The sequence below is a fragment of the Bufo gargarizans genome, chromosome 6 (genome assembly GCF_014858855.1).
Source record: "Bufo gargarizans isolate SCDJY-AF-19 chromosome 6, ASM1485885v1, whole genome shotgun sequence".
Lineage (NCBI taxonomy): Eukaryota > Metazoa > Chordata > Amphibia > Anura > Bufonidae > Bufo > Bufo gargarizans.
The window spans coordinates 385534263-385551430 of NC_058085.1; the positions used below are offsets into that span (position 1 = coordinate 385534263).

Below are 17168 nucleotides of genomic sequence, written 5' to 3' on the forward strand. Positions count from 1 at the left end.
CAGCCAGATACTACCTTAAAGGCTATGTGCACCTTTGGGGGGAATTTTTTTTCAGTTGGTCTGAAAAATGTTGAACCCCTTTCTCTGTACAGCCTTGAGATTCTCTAGTACCAGGCTGTGTATTTTTACTGCTTCCCGTCAGGCAGCTCAGCTGACGGCTCCTTATCTCTGATCTCCTAAACACTCGTTATAGCTCAGTTCTTATCCTACTGATTAGAATGTGGCTTAAATAGGTGCTTATGAGAAAAGGTTTATTAGATGACCGCCACAAAGTGAAAGTATGATTCACACAGCTAGTCAGTTAACCCTTTGTGACAAAAAGGCTGAATTTTTTTTTTTTTAATAAAGACCAATTGAACAAATCATTTTGAGCCCAAAATGAGTAAAATGCAATCATAAAAAATAAATAAAAAATTACCCCAAAAGGTGTACATAGCCTTTAATGCTAAGCTGAGTATTCATGTGTATGGGCGGGAGGGGGCGACCGCTATTGAAGGTGTATGGACACCTTCAGATCTTAGATAGGAACTCTTGTTAGGACCAGGACGTGCCAACGTTTTAAGCCCAGCCCGTTCTATCCAGGAACATCCCCTCAAACACCCAGGATAAGCAAACTATTTTACATAACGCCCTTTTGGGGACTGGTTTACATAATTTTCCTGGACTTTTGGCAGTCATGGTGAATGACAGGTCCACGTCTTACCTGTAATACTCGTATTTCACCGCGTCCGACTTGTACGTATTCGCATTGCTAGTTACTTTATCGAAAAAATCATTTACTGTATTCAGTTTATCCACAATGGAGAGGTTGCTGCGGACATCCTGGATTTTCTTTTGTATGTTGACCAACTGATCTTGCACCTCTGCAAAATAAAACACATGATACATTATAGCATTGCTGTCTATTAGGGCTGCACGATTTGGGAATTTTGTGCGATTGCGATTAGGGCCCTAAAAATTGCGATAACGATATGCGATGCGATATTTTAAGGGAATTGTGCTAGAGGTCTATTTGCTTGGATTTTCCCATATGAGCCGCTGACGCGGCTGGGTATGACATAGTTGTGGGGGATCTGTGGAGGACGCCGTTGTGTGGGGGATCTGTGGAGGACGCCGTTATGTGGGGGAATCTGTGGAGGACGCCGTTATGTGGGGGAATCTGTGGAGGACGCCGTTATGTGGGGGAATCTGTGGAGCACGCCGTTATGTGGGGGAATCTGTGGAGGACGCCGTTATGTGGGGGATCTGTGGAGGACGCCGTTATGGGGGGAATCTGTGGAGGACGCCGTTATGGGGGGAATCTGTGGAGGACGCCGTTATGGGGGAATCTGTGGAGGACGCCGTTATGGGGGAATCTGTGGAGGACGCCGTTATGGTGGAATCTGTGGAGGACGCCGTTATGGGGGAATCTGTGGAGGACGCCGTTATGGGGGAATCTGTGGAGGACGCCGTTATGGGGGAATCTGTGGAGGACGCCGTTATGGGGGAATCTGTAGAGGACGCCGTTATGGGGGAATCTGTGGAGGACGCCGTTATGGGGGAATCTGTGGAGGACGCCGTTATGGGGGGGAATCTGTGGAGGACGCCGTTATGGGGGACTTGTGGATGGCACTGTTATAGGGGATGTGTGCTATGACACATAGGGCCATGAGGGGGGCCAGCATAAGACCACACATAGCATCTTATGCTGGTCCCCCTCATTGCCCTATGTGTCCTAAACTGCAATAAACATAACTGGCTTTGTGTGTGAAGTATTTTACTACTGTGTGAAACAAGCTCTCTCCTATTGATAAAATGGCCAGCCTCTGTAGTCTGTACTCACTGTCACAGTACTATGAATGCACTGCAGCGAGCGGCAGAGAGGTGGCCGGCCGGCGCGTGACTGACGTCACTTAGTAACGCTCCTCCCACTTCAGGAAGCAGGAGCGTTACTAAGTGACGTCAGTCACGCGCCGGCCGGCCACCTCGCTGCCGTTCGCTGCAGTGCATTCATCGTAATAGTGAGTACAGAGGCTGGCTATGTTATCAATAGGAGTCAGAGAGAGCTTGTTTCACACAGTAGTAAAATACTTTACACAAAAAGACAGTTATGTGCGCAAGGCCCCTTCATATATAAATCGCGGCATTTTCGGGTCGGCCAAATCGCCATATCGCATTTGGCGATTATCGCGATTCGATTATTTTTTCGATATATCGTGCAGCCCTACTGTCTATTGTCCTGTTATAACCCATTTCAGGCTGAGAACCTCATGTAATTGGTTTAGTAGCTTCAGATTAGATTTAGGACATAGTTACTCACACTCCTGCATTGCCGACCAGGAAATTATTCTGCAAGGACTTCTTGCAGCTTCCACTAGGAGGAGCCAACTGCGTATAATACTGCTCCTGACATCCGTGGGAGTTGCATGAATATTTATTCAGTGAGCTCCCTCTAGTGGTGGATGCAGACAACCAGAATTGTGAAGAGCAGCAGCAACATCCTGCACCTCATTATTTAAACTGGTCAAATAAACTTAATATCAGATAGCAGGCGTGGTTATCTGGGTGCTAAGACCCCCACCCGGACAATTATAGGATGTATAAAGCCTCTGCTGCACACATAGTTAGTAATAACTAAGTCCATCAAGTTCAACCAAGGGATGGGTGAGCAGCTCCTCGAATTAATAGGAGCTTTGCAGATGAGGCTTTAGGTGGCTACCCAACAGCAGAAGGAAATTTTAGTCCGCTCTGTAATTCTGGCTACCACCACTAGATGGAGCTATCTGCATATATTTATGCATTGAACTCAATAATAAAACAGTATATCGCCAGCACCCTCTACTGGTGGCTGCGGACAGCTGGATTTTATCATTTTGACGCAGAGGGATTTTATCAAGTCTATGCAGGAGATTTAGAACTAAAAAGCATTTACAATAAAGCTTTACAATGTGCAGGTCAAATGGAAGCTAAATTTAAAAACAAAAAAAACACTATAGATTAAACAATAAGATTTATGCTGTTCTAGACAAGATGGGCATTTACAGAATTGGGAGGGTGATTGTCTTACTTTGTACAGATCCTTTGGTCTGATTGGCTACGGACTGGGGGATGTCATCAAGTGTCTGACGAGCCTGGAGTCAAAGAACAGCAATTAATTTTACAAAGGTACAAAAGATGCAATCCATACTGACAACATACAGTGGGATGCGAAAGTTTAGGCAACCTTGTTAATCGTCATGATTTTCCTGTACAAATCGTTGGTTGTTACGATAAAAAATGTCAGTTACATATATCATATAGGAGACACACACAGTGATATCTGAGAAGTGAAATGAAGTTTATTGGGATTTACAGAAAGTGTGCTATAATTGTTTAAACACAATCAGGCAGGTGCAGACATGTGGTCACTGTTGTTGTCATTTTATTGATTCCAAAACCTTTAGAACTAATTATTGGAATTCAAATTGGCTTGGTAAGCTCAGTGACCCCTGACCTACATACACAGGTGAATCCAATTATGAGAGAGTATTTAAGGGGGTCAATTGTAAGTTTCCCTTCTCTTTTAGTTTTCTCTGAAGAGTAGCAACATGGGGGTCTCAAAACAACTCTCAAATGACCTGAAGACAAAGATTGTTCACCATCATGGTTTAGGGGAAGGATACAGAAAGCTGTCTCAGAGATTTCCGCCGTCTGTTTCCACAGTTAGGAACATATTGAGGAAATGGAAGACCACAGGCTCAGTTCAAGTTAAGGCTCGAAGTGGCAGACCAAGAAAAATCTCGGATAGACAGAAGCGACGAATGGTGAGAACAGTCAGAGTCAACCCACAGACCAGCACCAAAGACCTACAACATCATCTTGCTGCAGATGGAGTCACTGTGCGTCGTTCAACCATTCGGCGCACTTTACACAAGGAGATGCTGTATGCGAGAGGGATGCAGAGGAAGCCTTTTCTCCGCCGCTTGAGGTGGGCTAAAGCACATTTGGACAAGTCGGCTTCATTTTGGAATAAGGTGCTGTGGACTGATGAAACTAAAATTGAGTTATTTGGCCATAACAAGGGGCGTTATGCATGGAGGAAAAATAACACAGCATTCCAAGAAAAACACCTGCTACCTACAGTAACATATGGTGGTGGTTCCATCATGCTGTGGGGCTGTGTGGCCAGTGCAGGGACTGGGAATCTTGTCAAAGTTGAGGGACGCATAGATTCCACTCAGTATCAGCAGATTCTGGAGACTAATGTCCAGGAATCAGTGACAAAGCTGAAGCTGCGCCGGGGCTGGATCTATCAACAAGACAACGACCCTAAACACTGCGCAAAATCCACTAAGGCATTTATGCAGAGGAACAAGTACAACGTTCTGCAATGGCCATCTCAGTCCCCAGACCTGAATATAATAGAAAATCTGTGGTGTGACTTACAGAGAGCTGTCCATGCTCGGAAGCCATCAAACCTGAATGAACTAAAGATGTTTTGTAAAGAGGAATGGTCCAAAAGACCTTCAACCAGAATCCAGACTCTCATTGGAACCTACAGGAAGCGTTTAGAGGCTGTAATTTCTGCAAAACGGAGGATCTACTAAATATTGATTTAATGTCTTTTTTGTGGTGCCCAAATTTATGCACCTGCCTAATTTTGTTTAAACAATTATAGCACTTTCTGTAAATCCAATAAACTTCATTTCACTTCTCAAATATCACTGTGTGTGTCTCCTATATGATATATTTAACTGACATTTTTTATCGTAACAACCAACGATTTGTACAGGAAAATCATGACGATTAACAAGGTTGCCCAAACTTTCGCATCCCACTGTATTACAAGGCTGGCTAGGACTCTGCGCAAGAAACAAAATATTATCCAAAAAATAATGTAAATGCACACGTTCAGGGTTCATGTGCGGAGAATCCGCAGGTGTTCGCAGGCAAATCTGTGCGGTCAATCCGCATCAATTGGTGCGGATTTGCTTGCTGATTTGGTGCGAATTTTACTAAGTGAATGAAGAAAATCGGGTCAGGAAAAATAAAATAAATTGACATGCTGCAGATTTTAAAATCCGCACCGCAGGTCAAAATCTGTGCACAAAAAAATTTGCATCGTGCGCATTGAGAATTTCAAATTCTCATAGCATACAATGTACATGACCTATTGTGCATATTTTCTGCGCGGAATATCCGCACGCAATCCTGATCGTGTGCATTTAGCTTTAAAGCTAAGAATCCCCTGGCCCCGGGGTGGCTACCTTTGCAGCCATTTGACGTTTAAGATCTGTGGAAAGTGCATTTGTGTAACATCTGCCAGTCCAGTGCTCGAATTAGATTTTTCAGTAAAGAACTGTTCTATCGCAAAAATACCTCATCATTGTCCCCTTCTATGTTGCACGCGACCCTGCCTGCACCTCACAATTCATCACCATCACGTGCACCCCGAACCACCATCAGATCGGGCAGGAGAACCCCAAGATCCGGGTGTTCCCTGAAGGGAAGAAAAGGTGCGCCCTTCCTATCACTCGCACAGCGAGAGGAGAGCCAACCATGAGTAACTACTACCCCCATTATTGCTATAACCACTCCTATCCTCACCACCCTCCTTCTGGGTTGTTGCATCTTAAACTTTCCCTAAGATTTTTTTTTTATCATAAATTCCGAATGTTTTTCTTGGCATGGAACCACCAGGAACTGAATAGAAGTAAATCGATAAGACTCCTGGAACCCGTTCAAGACAGGAAGGCTCTGCCCAAAATCCAGCACTACGTAGGATACATTCAGCTAAAGTAAACCTGGAGATCAAACATTAGATAAGGAAGTCAAACAGCCTCGTAAAAATCTTATGAAGAACACAGGGGTTCACTTCTTCCTGATCTTTTCCATATTTTGATGGCTGAAGGACAGAGCTTTGCTCAGCGGGCAGGTTAGAGTGCTTCTCCAGGGCAGTGGGGGAGGGCTCCTGCTCTAGTAAGTTGCCTCACACACATAATCAGGTCAGATCAGAGTAGTAAATGGTATTGGTATATTTTTTTTTACAGTAAAGTTGCAATAATATATTCAAAACATAGGAAGGGGCAAATAACATCAGAGTGATGGTTCTACCCTGTGCTATTCAACATAGGCATTAACTCCATACCACAGACACCATGGTCAATAGTGACTGCGGCATCTAAGCGTTAGGCAAAGGTAGGGGCTCACTACGTCCCCCAATTGGAGCCCCTGCGGCAAAAACACAGGACTCGGATCGGATGTTATGACAGACTGGGGCCTTGTGAAAGCTCCAAAGCCTGTCATAGCAAGCTGCCTGCTAAGCCCTGCAAACACAGCTTGACAGGCAGCCAATAAAATAGCTCATAGACTGCAATATTATAGTAGACAATCACATGTATAAGTTCCCTAATGGAACTAAAAATAACAGTAAATTAACATAATTTTTTAAAAGAAATTGCAGAACGCACACGGCCGACATCCGTGTTTTGCAGATCCGCAATTTGCGGGCCACAAAACAAGGTGCGGTCATGTGTATAAGCCCTTATACTGTAGATGGAAAGAATATGATCAAATTATTATAATTTTTTCCCAACTGCTTTTTTTTTTTTTAAGGGTACTTTCACACTTGCGTTGTTGGATTCCTGCAGGCAGTTCCGTCGCAAACGGATACCATTTGTAGACGGATCTGGATGCGGATCAGTCTCACAAATGCATTGCAATACTGGATCCGTCTCTCTGGTTGTCATCCGGAAAAACCGATCCGGTATTTATCTTTTTCACATTTTTAAAGGTTTGTGCATATGCAGGCCGCAAAACCGGATCCGTTTTTCCGGAACACTTGGGCATTAATGCATTTCAATGGAAAATAATGCCGGATCAGGCATTCCAGCAAGTGTTCCGGAATTCTGGACTGAGAAAATACCGCAGACATCCTGATGCATCCTGAACGGATTGCTCTCCATTCAGAATGCATTAGGATAAAACTGATCAGTTTTTCTCCGGTATTGAGCCCCTAGTACGGAACTCAATATCGGAAAAGAAAAACGCTAGTGTTAAAGTACCGTAAGTAGTAAAACATGATATGGTAAAGTAAATGGTGCCAGTAAAAAGTACATGTCCCGCAAAAAAATAAGCTCTCATATGGTTATGTGAACAGAAAATATACTTACCTGGCATCTCCCCGTGCACGGATAAAAACATTCGGTGTTGGGGGGGGGAGCCAATGACAGGCAGTGACGGGGATGAGCCTCCCTAGCATTGAGGGTAATGCTAGAGAAGCTTGTCCCCATCACCGCCTGCCATCATTGGCTGCTCCCCCCCGACACCGGATGTTTTCATCTGCGCACGGGGAGAAGCAGCGCGGGCGGTGCGGGGACCAGGAGCGGAACGGGGACCCAGGTAAGGGTAAGTAAAATCAGTGTGACGGGCTCGGCATGTGTGGGAGCTTTTTATACTCTCGGATAACCCCTTTAAGGGGTTAAGCAACGTCAAACTTACGCTCCGGATATTGTCTTCTACTCCTGAGTTCAAGAAGTCGTCAATGGCTTTCAGCTGGTCGGTAAAGTCTGGTATCTGTAAATACACAATTAAACGGAGTTAGCAATCAGTAGGGGGCGCCCTAACCTAGCACTTTAAGTCTCATTTACCGTCTGATTTTGCTCCCGTTTTTGAGGCATTTGCGCCTGTTGCGCTTATTTTGAGTTTTAAGACAAATTCTGAAGTTCTCATTTTGGCACCTATTTTCCGTCCTACTTAGGTGCGCCTTATTTTGCGCCAGATTTTGACGTAAAAAAACAATTTCATTTCTACGCCACTCCAGGGCCGGCATACTTTTCTGTCTCTGTTTTGAGTGGCCAGTTGCACCACAATTTGCCTACTTTTTATGGAGATATGCGCCAAAATTCAGCTCACTTGCGCCACATTTTCACTCGTATACTATTTAAACCAGTTTAGTGAATTTTAAATCTGTCTTACGTGTGCGTGTGCGGGCCTGTACCCGTATTGCAGGCCGCAAACAGCGGGTCCGCAATATACGGGCACTTGACTGTGTGCGTTCTGTATCACAGATGTGGACCCATTCACTTGAACGCAAGATATGGAGCGGAAGCCCACGGAAGCACCACAGAGAGCGTGGGATTTCTCGCCGTGCCTCCGCACCGCAAAAAATAGAACATGTTCTATTTTATTTATTTTTTACGGATCCCGGACCCATATTTGTGGTCCTCAGCATGGGCACGGGGCGCACATGTTTGTGCAAGAAAACAACCACCAGATGTCAGGCCTAAACCAAAAAAGACCAAGAAGATTTATGAGAGGATAATAAATGAGGCGCGATTAGAAAATGTGTGAGAATGGGGCTTATAAAAGCAGACCCTCTGCAGACAAATCATTGGGACACATTGGCCATAGTGTCAGCGCCTCTTCTTAGTCTAATACAGTCTTATTTTTTGGTTGCATTCATTACTGAAATTGCGCCCGTTTTAGAGGCTTTTGCGTCTCATTTGACTATTTAGATTTTTTAGACTAACTGACTTTTGCTACTTTTTTCTGACCTATTTATGTAGGCGCGCCTTTTTTGTGCCTGAATTTGTCACAAAAAAAGTCTAAGGGCTCGTTTATACGGCCCTAAGGCCTTCCGTTTACGTTCCGTTTTTTGCATTCCATATACGGAACCATTCATTTCAATGGATCCGCAGAAAAAACAGAAGGTACTCTGTATGCTTTCCGTTTCCGTAAAAAACACAGATCCTTCACGGATGAATCACTGACCACCCTATCATGGATTTCTTCACGGACAAGGAGGTGTGAACGAGGCTTAATTCGCCAATGGCTGTGCGACTTTTTTAATAAATACTCAGCAAAAAAAGACAGGCGAATGAAATCCAAAATGGCCAAAATCAGACGAGTTTGATAAACGTGCCCACTGGTGTTTTGGGCCATTTGCAGCCTTACAACCCGAGTCCTGACCAATGCAAGACCAGGAGGGTTATTACCATCTTGTGGGGCCCCTGCCCGATCCCAAGGACAAAGGGGTTCAGGTGAATGGGACTGAATGGCAGATCCTTGCAGTGTGTGGACAGGAACATTCCCGTGCAAGGACTGAGCCTGCATACGTCGTCAGTAGTAAGAGGGGAGGAAAACACTGACATACACTTCTGGCAGCAACTTAATATCTCGCCTGACATCTGCTGCAGGTTCAGCTGTTCGGTTTTCAATGGGAGGCAGTGCTGTAGTTAGCGGGCTGGAGGTCTCAAGAAGGGACATGATCCCTGAGCTGTGATAGGGAGAAATCTTCAGCAGAAAGGGCACATCCCCTGAACTGTGACAGGTAGAGAGCTGCAGCAGAAAGGGCACATCCCCTGAACTGTGATAGGGAGAGAGCTGCAGCAGAAAGGGCACCCTCCCTGAAGTGTGATAGGGAGATAGCTGCAGCACAAAGGGCACATCCACTAAACTTTGATAGGCAAAGAGCTGCAGTAGAAAGGGAACACCCCCTGAACTGTGATAGGCAGAGAGCTGCAGTAGAAAGGGCACATCCCCTGAACTGTGACAGGGAGAGAGCTGCAGTAGAAAGGGAACACCCCCTGAACTGTGATAGGGAGATAGCCGCAGCACTCGTGGAATTTTCTGCCACAAAAATCTGCCACGTGTGAAGGCGCCCTGACAGGACGATTTGAGGATTTGCATTTCTTGGCCACCGTGTTTTATCTCAGTGAGAAGTGATAAAGTCCATTACATAGGACGAGGATCTGGTGAAACGTCACTTACACTCTGGAAGTTGGCGTCTATGTCCAGGTCGCTGACTGACGGGGCAGGGGTACAGGCGGCGCCGCACGAAGTCAGCGTCTGATTAATCCGGTCTCTGATCCCGGTGAGATTCTGGACCAGCTGCCGCTGAGCGTCTTGAAGGGCGTTGAAGGAATCATTCACAGATCTCATGGCTTTTGCAGTGGAATTTAGGTCTGTAGGAAAAGAAGAAGGGAAATCAATGTCTAACCCTCAAAAAGTAAATAAAAATAATAATGCCACATAGCTCGCTAATAAAAATATCGTTATTTTAATTAGGATTTTATATATTGGCTTGTGTTTGTCCCACTTTCCCCATTCATTCATATCCTACTAGTGCAGGGATCAGCAACCTCCGGCGGCGCTGTTCTCAAACTACAACTCCCAATGTGCACTCTTGCTCAGCCGTTCCCGGAACTCCAGTAGAAGTGAAAGGAGAATGCTAGGAGTTGTAGTTTCACAACAGCTGGAGTGCCGAAGGGCATATCCTCCCTTTGAGGCACTAGAACAATAGATGGCACGAGTTCAAGAATGATTATTGGTCTTATAGCAGCAAGGAGCGACGCTGTATAAGGCCCCTTTCACACGAGCGAGTATTCCGCATGGGTGCGATGTGAACGCATTGCACCCGCACTGAATCCTGACCCATTCATTTTAATGGGTCTGTGCACATGAGCGTTAGTTTTCACGCATCACTTGTGCGTTGTGTGAAAATCGCAGCATGTTCTATATTCTGCGATTTTCACACAACGCAGGCCCCACAGAAGTGAATGGGGCTGCGTGAAAATCGCATCTGCAAGCAAGTGCGGATGCGATGCGTTTTTCACGGATGGTTGCTAAGAGATGTTGTTTGTAAACCTTCTGTCACTACCAGAGCTTTGAGAAGTTCTCACAGCTCTGTGTCTCCACCCCTGCGATGATGTCACTTAGAGCTTGGAGGTGTTCTCACTGTTCTGTTTCTCCGCCCCTGTGATGAGGTCTTTACTCTCAGCTGTTTCTCCTGCAGTTGATTTTCCTGCCTTTAAATCACCCCTCCTCCTGTTGCAGGGCGTGGATTATATTTCTCATTTCAGTTGTAGCTCTGGCTTGAGTAACTTCACTTGTAAGCTATCAGTTCACTGGACCTGGTTTCTGCTGCAGCAAGCAATCCGGATATTGCCAGCTGTCCTTGGATCCGTCTTCTCTGCGGCTGCATCTCCTTCAGATAAGTGTGCAGATATTGTTGTTTACCTGGTTATTTTCTGACTGGATCTGAGGTGGCCACGGTTCCCTCCATATACTGAGTAGGGCACCGGTGGCCGTGCCCCTTTCACTATTGTAGGGGTTACAGTGGCCATCAGTCTGAGGTACGCGGGCATGCCTCCTTCCACCATTTGGATCCAGGCATGTGCTTTAGCAGCATAGGGAGAGCTTTGAGGGTCTGACAGGGGTCACCCCTTATCTTCCCTAGTTTGGGTCCGGTCAGTAGCTCTTTTCACTGTGTTTGCTCTTGTTACCCTCAAACAGCCGTGACATTATAATCCACCAAAACCGTCCTTTTTTGACATGGATCCGCTTTCTGGCCTGGTTGACCGCATGCAGGGTCTTTCTTTGGAAGTAGCGGATCTCCGTCAATCTATGACTCAGTTACAAGCATTAGGCTCTGCTCCGGCTCATGGAGTCTGTTGCGAGCCAAAGGTCTCACTTCCGGAGATGTTCTCCGGGGGCAGTGAGAATTTTGTTCGCTTCAGAGAGGCATGCAAACTCCATTTTTGCTTGTGTCCCCTTTCCTCTGGTGATGAGGAACAGAGGGTGAGGATTGTCATCTCCCTGCTCAGGGGCAATGCTCAGACTTGGGCTTTTTCGCTGCCATCAGGGGATCCCTCCCTTCGATCCGTGGAAAGATTTTTTGTGGCCCTGGGGCAAATATATGATGACCCGGATCGTGTTGCTCTGGCCGAATCGAACTTACGTGCTTTATGCCAGAACAAACTGTCTGCGGAGCTTTATTGTTCTGAATTTCGGAGATGGGCAGCTGATTCAGGTTGGAATGATGCTGCACTCCGGAGTCAGTTCTGTCATGGTCTCTCAGAGAGATTGAAAGATGCGTTTGCTTTCCATGAGAGACCAACGTCCTTAGAGTCTGCCATGTCATTGGCGGTACGCCTTGACAGACGTCTAAGAGAAAGAAACAAGACCTCTCTGTCCAGCCATTGTCAGTCTTGGGGCAATGGTGCGGACTCATTCAGTGTGCAGGGGCCTCATCCTGTCTCGCTCCCCTCTGAGGAGGAGCCCATGCAGCTAGGCCGACTTGCCCCTGATAAAAGAGGATTTAGTCCTCAGAATATGGTGTGTTTTTGTTGTGGGGGCATAGGTCATTTGGCAAATGTTTGTCCGTCTAGGAGATTCCTGAACTGTACTAAGAGTGATAAGAAGAGAAAAACCTCAAAAGGCGAATCATCAAGTTCTACTTCATCTGCTACTTTGGGCAAACTTGAGGTAGGAATTGATGCTTTTCCTCTGACCTGCAGTTCCCGTTTTCTCCTGTCTGCCAGGGTGGCGCTAGAGAGCAAGGTCATTTCTTGTGAGATTTTTGTCGATAGTGGAGCGGCCGTCAATCTTATTGACACTCAATTTGTAGCCATGCATGGTTTTCAGGTTTGCACATTGGAAAAGGATATACCTGTTTTTGCCATTGACTCTGCTCCACTCTCGCAGAGATCTCTGAAAGGCATTGTTCACAATATCCGGCTAGCTGTAGGTGACACTCATGTGGAGGAGATATCTTGTTTTGTCCTTAACGGATTGCCTTCTCCTCTAGTTTTGGGGTTACCCTGGCTCACGAGACATAACCCCACTATTGATTGGCAAGGAAGGCAAATAAATGAGTGGAGTGACTTTTGTAGAGAGAATTGTCTCACAGCGACTTTTGCAGAGGTGTCTACTAAAACTGTGCCATCATTTCTCTCTGATTTCTCAGACGTGTTTTCCGAGAGCGGTGTTCAGGAGCTACCTCCTCACCGGGAGTTTGACTGTCCCATTAACCTCATTCCCGGCGCCAAGCTGCCAAAAGCACGCCTCTACAATCTCTCACAACCGGAAAGAATCGCAATGCGAACCTATATCTCCGAGAGTCTCGATAAGGGGCATATTCGTCCCTCAAAGTCACCTGTTGCCGCGGGTTTTTTTTTTGTTAAAAAAAAAGATGGCTCTCTGAGACCTTGCTTAGATTTTAGGGAGCTGAACCGTATCACGATTCGCGATCCCTATCCCCTTCCTCTGATCCCGGACCTCTTCAACCAAATTGTTGGGGCCAAGGTGTTTTCCAAATTGGATCTGAGAGGCGCGTACAACCTGGTCAGGGTCAGAGAGGGGGATGAATGGAAAACGGCTTTTAATACCCCTAACGGGCATTTCGAGAATCTCGTTATGCCTTTCGGCCTGATGAATGCTCCGGCCGTCTTTCAGCATTTTGTTAACAGTATTTTCTACCACTTAATGGGGAAATTTGTTTTGGTGTATCTTGACGATATTTTGATTTTTTCCCCTGATGTTCAGACCCATCAGGATCATCTTTTTCAGGTTCTGCAGATACTGCGGGAGAATAAACTGTATGCCAAGCTGGAGAAATGTCTTTTTATGGTATCGGAGATTCAATTTCTGGGTTTTCTCCTCTCTGCTTCTGGTTTTCGCATGGATCCTGAGAAGGTCCGTGCTGTACTTGAGTGGGAGCTTCCTGAGAATCAGAAGGCATTGATGCGCTTTCTGGGTTTTGCTAACTACTACAGAAAGTTCATTTTGAATTATTCCTCTATTGTCAAACCCCTTACTGACATGACAAAAAAGGGGGCGGATTTTTCCTCTTGGTCGGAGGAGGCGCTTGCAGCCTTTTCTAAGATTAAAGAGAGTTTTGCGTCTGCTCCCATCTTGGTGCATCCCGATGTTTCCTTACCTTTTATTGTTGAGGTGGATGCTTCCGAGGTGGGTGTGGGTGCAGTTTTGTCCCAGGGCCCTTCTCCTGCCAAATGGCGACCCTGTGCCTTTTTCTCTAAAAAACTCTCCCCGGCAGAGAGAAACTATGATGTGGGAGATAGGGAGTTGTTGGCTTTCGAGGAATGGCGTCATTGGTTGGAGGGGGCCAGGCACCCTGTCACCGTTTTTACCGACCATAAGAATCTGGCATACTTGGAGTCGGCCAGGCGTATGAATCCGAGACAGGCCAGATGGTCTCTGTTCTTCTCCAGATTCAATTTTGTCGTTACATTCCGCCCTGGGATCAAAAATGTGAAGGCTGATGCTCTCTCTCGCTGTTTTCCGGGAGGAGGAAACTCCGAGGACCCGGGTCCCATTTTGGCGGAGGGGGTAGTTGTTTCTGCTCTTTATTCCGATTTGGAGGCCGAGGTCCAGGCTGCCCAGACTGAGGCACCTGCCCGTTGTCCTTCCGGGAAGTTGTTTGTGCCTCCTGAGCTACGTCACAAACTCTTTAAGGAGCATCATGATACGGTTCTTGCTGGTCACCCCGGGAGTAGAGCCACGGTTGATCTCATTGCTCGGAGATTTTGGTGGCCGGCTCTTCGTAAGTCGGTGGAGGGTTTTGTGGCTGCTTGTGAGACGTGCGCTCGCGCTAAGGTCCCTCGTTCACGACCTTCAGGTTCCCTTCTCCCGTTACCCATACCTTCCCGTCCTTGGACACACCTGTCCATGGACTTTATCACGGATCTTCCTCGTTCCTCGGGGAAGTCGGTGATCCTGGTGGTCGTGGACCGTTTTAGCAAGATGGCTCATTTCGTTCCTTTCCCTGGTTTACCCAATGCTAAAACGTTGGCGCAAGCTTTTATCGACCATATTGTTAAATTGCATGGCATTCCCTCTGAGATTGTTTCCGATAGAGGCACGCAGTTTGTGTCCAGGTTCTGGAAGGCTTTCTGTTCTCGCCTGGGGGTTCGGCTGTCCTTCTCTTCTGCTTTTCACCCGCAGTCGAATGGTCAGACTGAGCGCCTCAATCAGAATCTGGAGACATATTTGCGCTGTTTTGTGGCAGAGAACCAGGAGGATTGGTGTTCTTTTCTCCCTCTTGCTGAGTTTGCTTTGAACAACCGTCGTCAGGAATCTTCTGATAAGTCACCATTCTTTGGTGCATATGGGTTCCATCCGCAGTTTGGGACATTCTCGGGAGGGGCTCTTTCGGGTTTACCTGAGGAGGAGAGATTTTCCTCGTCTTTGTCTACCATTTGGCAAAAGATTCAGAGTAATCTTAGAAAGATGAGTGAGAAGTATAAGCGTGTGGCTGATAAGAGACGTGTGCCTGGTCCGGACCTGAATGTGGGTGATCTGGTGTGGTTGTCTACTAAAAATATTAAACTGAAGGTTCCCTCCTGGAAATTGGGTCCCAAGTTTATTGGGCCTTATAAAATTTTGTCAGTCATCAATCCGGTTGCCTTCCGTCTTGATCTTCCACGGGTTTGGAAGATACATAATGTATTTCACAGATCTCTCTTAAAACCATATGTCCAGCCCCCGGTACCCTCCTCTTTGCCTCCTCCGATTTTGGTTGATGGCAATCTGGAGTTTGAGGTTTCCAGAATTGTGGACTCTCGCATTGTCCGCGGTTCTCTTCAGTACCTCGTTCATTGGAAGGGTTATGGTCCTGAGGAGAGGATGTGGGTTCCGGTGTCGGACATTAAAGCCACTCGCCTCATCAGGGCATTTCATAGGGCTCATCCTGGGAAGGTGAGTCCTGGGTGTCCGGAGTCCACCCGTAGAGGGGGGGGTACTGTCACTACCAGAGCTTTGAGAAGTTCTCACAGCTCTGTGTCTCCACCCCTGCGATGATGTCACTTAGAGCTTTGAGGTGTTCTCACTGTTCTGTTTCTCCGCCCCTGTGATGAGGTCTTTACTCTCAGCTGTTTCTCCTGCAGTTGATTTTCCTGCCTTTAAATCACCCCTCCTCCTGTTGCAGGGCGTGGATTATATTTCTCATTTCAGTTGTAGCTCTGGCTTGAGTAACTTCACTTGTAAGCTATCAGTTCACTGGACCTGGTTTCTGCTGCAGCAAGCAATCCGGATATTGCCAGCTGTCCTTGGATCCGTCTTCTCTGCGGCTGCATCTCCTTCAGATAAGTGTGCAGATATTGTTGTTTACCTGGTTATTTTCTGACTGGATCTGAGGTGGCCACGGTTCCCTCCATATACTGAGTAGGGCACCGGTGGCCGTGCCCCTTTCACTATTGTAGGGGTTACAGTGGCCATCAGTCTGAGGTACGCGGGCATGCCTCCTTCCACCATTTGGATCCAGGCATGTGCTTTAGCAGCATAGGGAGAGCTTTGAGGGTCTGACAGGGGTCACCCCTTATCTTCCCTAGTTTGGGTCCGGTCAGTAGCTCTTTTCACTGTGTTTGCTCTTGTTACCCTCAAACAGCCGTGACACCTTCAGTGTGCATTCCGCTTCCGTATGTCTGCATGGCCGTTCCGCAAAAAAGATAGAGCATGTCCCAGGATAGGCATTGTTACAATGGATCCGCCCAAAAAAAACAGATGCAATACAGATGTCACACGGACGTCATCTGTATTTTTTGCGGATCTGTGTTTTGCGAACTGCAAAATACATACGGTCGTGTGTGCATGAGCCCTAAGTCTTCAGAGGGTCAGGAGCGGCACTACCTCCCTCGAGATCCACGGTTTAGCACATGGAGTTGTTACCTTGGATAATGAAATAAGTCAGTGTGACAGAAGATGGGCGGAACACATTTAAAGGGGTTATCCCATGATTAATGTAAAAAATAAAAATCAGCTAGAACCAGCCCTGTACCTCACATGGATCCAGAGATCTCCCCATTCATTGCTCTGCTAGATTTATATCAAGCTGCCAGCTCAAGGGGAGTGTCCTTTCTGCTGCAGCTCAGGGGGCGTGTCTCAGCTCTACCTATCACAGCTCAGGGGGCGTGTCCATTCTGCTGCAGCTCTCTCCCTATCACAGCTCAGGAATTAAAGGATGAAACTGAGCATGTGCGTTCTTCTCAATGATCCGGACAAAGAAATGAAAAAAACAAAAACAAAACAGCAGGTGGCGCTATACAGGTATACGGTGTCTGGTAAAGTACTCCATGTGTATATCTCCCCCAGAGTGCTTAGATGGGCGCCAGGGCGCACACAGATCTCATAGTGCCCCATAGCAGAACCTAGTATAGGCCCCCTGCGACTAGTTTACCAGTGTACTTGCATCAATCACCTTCAGTCAATGCAGAACATGTGCAACACCCCAGATTTCTGACAAATTATTATTTATTTATTTTTTTAACCAGTAAAATAAATTTTAATTAAATACAAACTGTAATAAAAAGTTGCTTTTGGCTTCACCCACTTTATCCAACTTTTATGCCGGAAAAATGGCTTTCAGTCTAAAACCTAATTTCTCAATTTTTTTATACCAGAATACTTGCAAA

The 17168-nt window shown here is 46.4% G+C and overlaps 1 protein-coding gene across 1 annotated transcript in view; it reads right to left on the reverse strand.

The window, feature by feature from the left end:
* LOC122941760 (prominin-1-A-like) overlaps positions 1 to 17168 on the reverse strand; it is a 92014-nt gene that overhangs the window by 16637 nt on the left and 58209 nt on the right. The window contains exons 8-11 of the mRNA XM_044299171.1: positions 9730 to 9923; positions 7459 to 7533; positions 3047 to 3110; positions 704 to 863 (exon numbers count right to left, since the gene is read on the reverse strand). Of these exons, the coding sequence (XP_044155106.1) occupies positions 704 to 863; positions 3047 to 3110; positions 7459 to 7533; positions 9730 to 9923 (493 nt within the window). The remainder of the gene's footprint in view (positions 1 to 703; positions 864 to 3046; positions 3111 to 7458; positions 7534 to 9729; positions 9924 to 17168) is intronic.